The sequence below is a fragment of the Pseudochaenichthys georgianus genome, chromosome 18 (genome assembly GCF_902827115.2).
Source record: "Pseudochaenichthys georgianus chromosome 18, fPseGeo1.2, whole genome shotgun sequence".
Taxonomy (NCBI): domain Eukaryota; kingdom Metazoa; phylum Chordata; class Actinopteri; order Perciformes; family Channichthyidae; genus Pseudochaenichthys; species Pseudochaenichthys georgianus.
The window spans coordinates 7,270,198-7,278,380 of NC_047520.1; the positions used below are offsets into that span (position 1 = coordinate 7,270,198).

An 8,183-nucleotide genomic window follows, 5' to 3' on the forward strand; every position below is an offset into this window, starting at 1 on the left:
TTTCTACAGTGGCACTCTGAAACGCTTCAGAAAAGAGGAGGAGGCTTTGCAGGGTCCACAAGCCAAAGATGTGAGTGCATATTCAATATGTCATGTACACCATTGTTTTACATTTTAGTGACGTCTGTCCATCCGTGTGTCTGTACCAGTAGATTGCTCATAAACCTATACTGCTTACTAGGGATGCTCCCATCGATCGGTCACCGATCGATATCGGCCGATACTCACTCTCTACCGATCGATCGGTGCTCTCTAAACATGCCGATCGTGAGAGCCGATCGCATGACGTAAAATACATGACACTTTTCTCTGTGTGCGGCAAAACAAGCTCGCCAAAATGGCTTCAACGGTCTGGCATTATTTTAAGGTGTCTGAAAAAGACAGTAAAATAGCGGAATGCAACGTGAAGCAGAAATCCTGCAGCTCCGCCCGCCGGACCGGTAAGCGGAGCGAAACACACAAGAGTTAGACCTAACACACTTAGCTATTTTATCTACTTCTGGAACAAGCTAAACTAGTTATTATAAATATATTTATTCTTCACTGTCGGGTCACTCATTACTAGATCAGTGAGCTGCATGAGATACTGACAGGCTGTCAGGAGGGAGAGAGAGAGAGAGGGAGAGAGAGAGGAGAGAGAGAGGGAGAGGAGAGAGGGAGAGAGAGAGGGAGAGAGAGAGAGAGAGAGAGAGGGAGAGAGAGAGGGAGAGAGAGGAGAGAGAGGGAGAGAGCGAGAGAGAGAGATTCCGCTCATTTCTCCCGTGTTATCAATATTCTCCAAAGTGAATGTAAACTTGAATAATGTACATCATTTGAATGTAATAATTAAGTTGATTGTTGTTTGTGGAAGCTCCAGTGAATGAGCCCATTAACTGAGTTTTAATCATCACTTTAAATGGAAGATTTAAAGTGATGTTTAAATCTTCCATTTAGGCCCCGCCCACGCGATCGGTATCGGCCGATACTGATTCCGGCGATCGGCCCCGAAATTGGCGATCGGAGCATCCCTACTGCTTACTTAACGGGTGTCATTTTTGTTGCGTTTTGTTTTAAGCTGATAAAACAGGTTCTGCTGACCAAACCAGGAGGAAGTGATGAAGGAGTATGAGGAAAAAGGAACAATTAGTCCTGCCACAAGAAAAGTGATGGTGAACATTCTAGTTGCAGACATGGTGCAGAGTGAGGGGTAAGATTCTAATTTGTTATAGCTTTGCATGAAAGTGTCATGTATGTATAGGCTAAGTGTGGATGAAGTTGGTGCAATTGTATTTCTACATAAATTGAGTTCATTAGGTTTATATGTTCTTAAACTGAGTCTCTTAGACTTAAATGAATTAAATGTTGAAAATCACTGTTTTTTCTCTACAGGAGAATCCCTCAGCGACTGACCAAAGAGAAGTATGCACTGGGGATTGTTACCCTGTTTCCCTCGCTCCAAGATCCACATGGGAAGACAGGCTATGTGAGTTATTCTTGATTATGATCAAAGTAGACTGTTTTAGATGGCTTACATCAGGGGTATCAAACTCAAGGCTCGGGTGGCCAAATCCGGCCCGTGACTTCATTTTCTGTGGCCCCAGCAAAGAGCTTGCAAAGAATGATATGTTTATTATATGGTTACATGATGATTTACAGAAGCACGTTGCCCATAAACTACATGTCCCATAATGCATCTCAAATTTGACTTTTTTCTTCAGAGTTTGACTTTTTTTTTAAATGTTTCTTTTTTTATTTCACCTCCCTTTTTTTTAAATGTCACTTCTTTTTTTGATTTTGACTTTTTTTCCAGAATTTGGTTTTTCTTTTAAAATTATTTTGTGACATTCTCATTGAAGAGATTTGCAATTATTTGCCTTAACTTCTACATTCAAACGTAGTTAATTCTGAAGTTATTACCCTATCTGATAATAATCCAATGCAGAGGCAATAATGTAATATATAATACATCATTTTATATAGTCTTAAAGTTACAACCTGCCCTTTGAGTGCAACCATAATGCTGATGTGGCCCGTGATGAAATTGAGATTGACACCCCTGGCTTACATGGTTCCTTGAATGCTGTGGGATTTCTATAACATGCTACTGCATTTAAGAATTCCTGTAGTTGTATACATACTGTAGGGTAGTTTAATTCATTTGGGCGGCTGTGGCTCAGGAGGTAGCGCATAGTCCAATGACTGCAGGGTTGGTGGTTCAAATCCCGTCTCCTCCTGTCCACATGTCAAAGTGTCCTTAGGCAAGACACTGAACCCCAAATTGCTCCCAATGAGCAGGCCTGCACCTTGCATGGCAGCTGCCGCCATTGGTTATGTGAATGTTTGTCAATGGGTGAATTGTCAATTTTGTTTTTTTCGGTCAGGAGCATTTTTATGACTGGCAGAAAGGCGGTGGGTTTCTAGCGTGGCGACTGAAGTCCGTTCAGAGAGCAACGCGACTTCCTGTGAGGTCCAAGGATTCCAGAATAGAAGAGAATGGAGGCCCCATGCTAAGGAGAGAGATAGGCCACTGTGATGATCATCCAGATGAGCAGAGATTTCAAGAACTCATATCTGTGATGAATCATACAAACAACAGAGAAGTCATCATGAAGAAGATGAGAGACACACTGGAATATAGACGGCGCCTTGTCCACGATCCTGAGAGATCCTCCACTGTCCTTTCAGTATTCCCGCGCCTGCTGGACACTAAAGGATTGGTAATATTTTATTACTCCTACTTTTGCTTATTATGAATGTTATTTTGATAGATGTTTTAAGCAACCTTCAGTTAAATGGAGATGATCTAAATCTGTGAAATTGGCATTGGTAGTAAATTGAAAACCTGATGGTGGTTCTTGCGTTTGTGCTGTATATGTGTTTTAGATTCTCCAAGACTTCAGTCTCCTCTTTGGGTCAGAAACTCCATCCAAACTACTGGAAAAGTGGCCAACCTCCTTCAAAGCAAAGGTCATCCAACAGGCAGAAATGCTGACTTCCACACCCTTGCTGAAGCGCTTGTTGTTGTCTGCCAAGAACCAAAGGGCTGATGAACCATCACTGGAATCACCAGGTATGGTTTTAGGAACTGCATTGTCATATCATGTCATATTGCCTATTGTAAATGGTCTATGTGAGGCTGGAGGGAGTGTATGACCACACAGTTGGAGAATGCCAGGGTACAGTGGGTTTGGAAAGTATTCAGGCCACTTCACTTTTTCCATACTTTATTGTGTTGTGAGACTTCATGTCTTGTATTTTGCTTGTACATGCACTATGAACTGTTGGACATTATACAGATTGGTAAAAAAAAAAAAAAAGAAGTTGATCATTGTTCTCTTTTCTTACAGAGTGGGACAGTGATATGGCATCCATCCTCCTCCTTCTGCACCTCCTGTCACCCCAGCCTGCGGGAAGGAAGAAAACCCAGAAGATCAGTGTAGCTCAGGCCATTGACCATCTGGTCGTATTTCACAAGGTATGTGGCAGGTTTAAGAATGTTAGATCTAGCCACCAGAACTACTACAGAGAGCTGTCACTATGATAAAGTAGGACTAGGCTAGTGCAAATATAAACTATTCCTAAAAACACACACATGCGCATAATTAGCCATGTAAAATTAAAATGTTGCTTGCCTTGTCCTTCAGTCCTGTAGGAGTCTGGATGAGCACCTTCAGAGCCATATGGACACGAGCCAGCCATATCTTCTTGCTTCAGGGACCAGCAAGGAGGCTGTCGGCAACTTCTTCATTCTGATTGACAAGAAGCTCATCCCCTGTGAGGCTACCACTTCCTTAGCAGCAATTGATGAACTTTTTAAGCTTCACTTTGTCTTAGGCACTAGCTATGATCCAGCACTCAAAAGCATGTACACATTTCTGCAAACAACTGTCTATAACATAGACGTGGACACCACCAGTGAGAGCCCCAAGGTCAAGGAACTGAGAACTAAGTTTGTGAGTAATGTATAAGTGTTACATATGCAGATTATTGCTTGATACGCCTGGATCCTTAACTCGGCACATTAAGCTTGTTCATGGCTTGTATCCAGGAAAACATTTTTATTTGATATGCGCTCAGGATGGCTGCTCATTGCAGTTCAAAAGTTTTTTAGGTTTTAAAAAACACTTGAAGAAATACCATGATAAGGATGGGGTCGTTTCAAGCAATAATCCTTAATCACCAGTCCAACAAGCTGTTATTCTCAGGGAAGACATTTTACATGTTGGTGAATCTGACATGGATCAAAAAGGTCATTTGTTGCCTGGCACGGCAGGCAACAAATGACCTTTTCGGACCTCCACGGACCTCCACTGCCATAGAGGGTTATTTTTTATTTTTGTACATATACATTTTTGCTGTTGAACAATATTGAATGTTGGTTGAATTGCATATTGTGAGAATTTGTCAGTCTTAAGAGACATGGAAAGTTTATTTGTTGAGCGTTTTCATGCCTTTAATGTTGTTAAGCAGGATAGTCTTTCAGTCATCAAACCTGATGCACTGCAATTTCATAAGCCTTTTTATCTGCAAATGTCTGCAAGTACCAATGACACCCTTTTTTATGTTGTCTTAGACAGCTATGTGCTGTAATTTGTATTCATCCCCCCACCCCATGGGTGTGTGAGGTCCAAAAAGGTTGTTTGTTGCCTGGCACGGCAGGCAACAAACAACCTTTTCGGACATCCCCTGTCAAAGAGGGTTATTTTTTTATTTGTTGAATTGCATATTGTGAGAATTTGTGCATTGTGAACATTTGTCAGTCTTAAGAGACATGCCACCATTCAAATAAAGCACTTGGCATATATGTTATCTGGAATGATTTATTGGTCATTGTAACTTTTAACACCAGTTTGTTGTACATCATAATACCAATACCCAACATTGACACTAGATTAGTGTTCATTTTGAACTCCCAGAGGTGTTGAGGCTAATGCAAAATGCAACACCAGTATAATGTGCATTCAACACTAGCTCAGTGTACATGTTTAACTCTTAAAGGTGTTGGATGGAAGAAGATGTATCACTACTGTAGTGTTACTCTACACCAGGACAGTGTTGAATTGCAACACTATTAGTGTACATGTTTAACTCTTAAAGGTGTTAGATGGGAGAAGATGTATCACTACTGTAGTGTTACTCTACACCAGGACAGTGTTGAATTGAAGATGCAGCCAACACTGTTAGTATTGTTATTGGCGTTGGTGTTCAGTGTTGGTGTTCACATCTTACACTCTTAGTGTTGGTATAGTAACACTGTGATAGTGTTATATTGTCAACACTTTGGAAAGTGTTAATTTAACACTTTGCTGGTGGTTTCAATATAAACTCTTTCATAGTGTTAAAATTAACTACATGGGTGTTGAATTTTAGATTTCAAATTTGCTGTGCTGATGCATTAAACAATAACAATAATCCACAGCTCCTCTCTCTGCTCCAGAGGATTTAAAAAAGATATATCCCAATGCCAGCATGTCACTGCTCCTCAGTGCAAAAACCTCCTCAACATAAGCTGCCTTTATCTCTGTGCAACAGCTCTGTGCACCTGGAGTAACCCGCTCAGAACAGTGGTGGTTCTGAGAGCGATGGGAGATTATTACGCAGATATTATTCATCCCGTCTGCTGTGGCTGCTTCTCATGTTAAAGTGCTCCATTAAGCTTTCCCTTAAAACTGTAACTTGAACTATTACTTTTTGAATCATCCCAGCAGGTGGAGCTGTAGCTACATAGATGCAGAACTATGGGATATGATGAGGGGAAGGGGCATTAATGAGAGTCTGCAGGGGTCTGTAGTTCAGTGGAGTTTCTGCAGCGTTCTGTGTTCATTCAGAGAGGAGGACAACATGCCAACATTACTCTTTCTATCATCGATCATTGGTAATCACATTTTTAGGAGTACAGTTTGAATCTACAAAATAATTATTGACATTTTGATTTTAATAATTGATGCATCGTAAGTCATTTTTCATTTCAACGTAAAATGTTCAGTCTCTCTCATATGCAGAAGTCTTGCTTTTCTCTGTTTTGCATCAGACTAAATGTAATCTCTTTGTACTGACAGAACAAGACATTTAAAGACCCCGGAATTTGAGAAACTGGGATTGAAAGTGTATTTTGAATTTTTTAGACCGACTGATTGATCGATGAATCTAGGGAATAATCATTAGATTCACCGATAATGAAAACAGCTGTTATTTATTAGCAATAATATAGTTTCTAGTTGATTAATTCTATTTTTCTAGGTGTTTGTCTGGGTGTTGAGGTGAGGCAGACCCCTGCAGAGCTCCTGATGAGTCCAGGAGACAAGGTGCAGCTGGTCTGCAGCCATGAGAAGACCGACTACACCTTCATGCAGTGGTACCAACAACCCCCCGGAGAGAGAGCTCTGAAACGCATCGGACACTTGAACTACGGCAGCAAAGAATACGAGGAGCCTTTCAAAGAACATTTTAAAATGTCTGGAGACCTGAGTGGAGACAACGCGAAGAACGCGTCTCTGTTCATAGACACGCTGAAGGCAGAGGAGCACAGTGCCGTGTATTTCTGCGCTGCCAGCTACGCACACTGACTGCACAGACCCCCTGCTCACACAAAAACTACCGTTACTGTTGGGAGTGATTCAAGTAAGAGCCAGAATCAATACAATAAACATGTTATTTTAGCACATTTCTATTTCTAAGTTCTTTTTCATTTAATTTTGTATTGCAATGTTAATTTATTGGTTTTATACAGTAAGCATATATTTATTTTAACTTTTTATTCCACATTCTTACTTTAATCTTAAGGTTTGTATAAATGTTATTATATTTTTATCTTTCATTTTATTTCATTAAATCTGACTATTTCCCCTGGGCTGAATAAAGTATTCTGATTTTAAACACCAAGTCTAAGTTTCATCAAGCATTATTTGTGTGACTTGGTCAAAATAAATCCAACTTTTACATTTGATTTTTGACCAATTTATTATTATCAGGCAGCATTTGTTATCTACGTCAGTGAAACTAAAAAAATACTCAAACCTTGATAACTAAACAACTTTGTCAAATATAAAAAATCTCGCATGCACACTTTGATCTGCTTACATTATATTTATATCATATTTTGCTAACATTAGATATTAATACAGCTAACCAAAATGTTAAGTAGGGCTGCTCAACTAATCGTATTTTAATCGCAATTACGATTTTGGCTTGCAACGATTATGAAAACAACAAAATCGAAATAAAACTTTGAGTTTTTTTTTTCCCCCCCAGTTGAATTATACTTAAAGTTCAGGGTAATCAACTGTTAAAAACATATTGTTCCAATTTTTTTTCAATAAATGGATGTTTTCAAAGTAAATGGATAACTGCTAATCGTGATCGTCAATTATTCACCCAAATAATCGAGATTATGATTTTTGCCATAATCGAGCAGCCCTAATGTTAAGCATTACCAAAGTCGTTAAGCCACATTGTTTGCACGCGTTAGTTGATGTAAGCCTACATTTGGACACATTTTGTCCCACATTACGTGATGAAACAGTTCAGACATTTTGTCCTGATCTGTTGGTCATAAAAATGCCATTTAGTGTCAAAATGTTCTGACAATCTGTGGCTTGTGAAAAACGGTCACGTGTTTATTTGTATGACTATAAGGAAAACAAATGTGCAATAATCTGTGTTTTCACATCTCTGGTTGGAGATAAAGGACTCAGACTGCTGCTAGTTGCTAAAGGGGCGTGGCAACAAGTAACCAATGTGACACAGAAACGGCAAATGATGTTCCCTTTCTAAAACTTCTTCTGACTTGATACCCTTATCTCCTGCAGACATCATCAGTTGTTCGGTTGACCTCATGTCAGTAATATGAATCTGTAAAAGTCTTTGACACAAACTTTGGAAAAAGCGTTTGAGTATACTTCGAGGAAGTCAAAATGATCCGTTTTCTCTTCTGTTGTTGCCCGTCAGGTAATAACTTAAATACAATGACCTCCTGCTGTCAATATTGCTTAGTTTATAATCAGTCAGGATTGAAATACATGTTCTCTCTCTTCCGGCACTCGATGACGTAGCATCCTTGAAATATTGGCTTGGAAGCCAGTATCCTCGAGATTGAGAAACGGCCAGGGAGAATGAAAAAACATGGACACAAATCAAAGAAAACGAAAAGAAAAAGGTGGGGCCGAGAAGGCAAGAGAAAAAAAGGTGAAGTCACTCAAAGGTGA

At 39.8% G+C, this 8,183-nt stretch overlaps 1 protein-coding gene and 1 gene segment (V, D, J or C); both read left to right on the plus strand.

Moving 5' to 3' along the window:
• Nucleotides 1-2,384: 2,384 nt before the first annotated feature.
• On the plus strand, nucleotides 2,385-4,783 carry LOC117464053 (uncharacterized). The gene is made up of 4 exons (XM_034106579.2): nucleotides 2,385-2,696; nucleotides 2,863-3,049; nucleotides 3,327-3,454; nucleotides 3,624-4,783. Exons 1-4 carry the CDS (start codon nucleotides 2,484-2,486, stop codon nucleotides 3,945-3,947), a joined length of 852 nt encoding a protein of 283 aa, XP_033962470.1. The 5' UTR covers nucleotides 2,385-2,483; the 3' UTR covers nucleotides 3,948-4,783.
• A 1,007-nt stretch (nucleotides 4,784-5,790) lies between these two features.
• LOC117463427 (immunoglobulin kappa variable 1-39-like) lies at nucleotides 5,791-6,631 on the plus strand. The segment is given in 2 exon segments: nucleotides 5,791-5,854; nucleotides 6,220-6,631. Coding segments are annotated over 2 exon segments (360 nt in total).
• The last annotated feature ends 1,552 nt before the right edge of the window (nucleotides 6,632-8,183 follow it).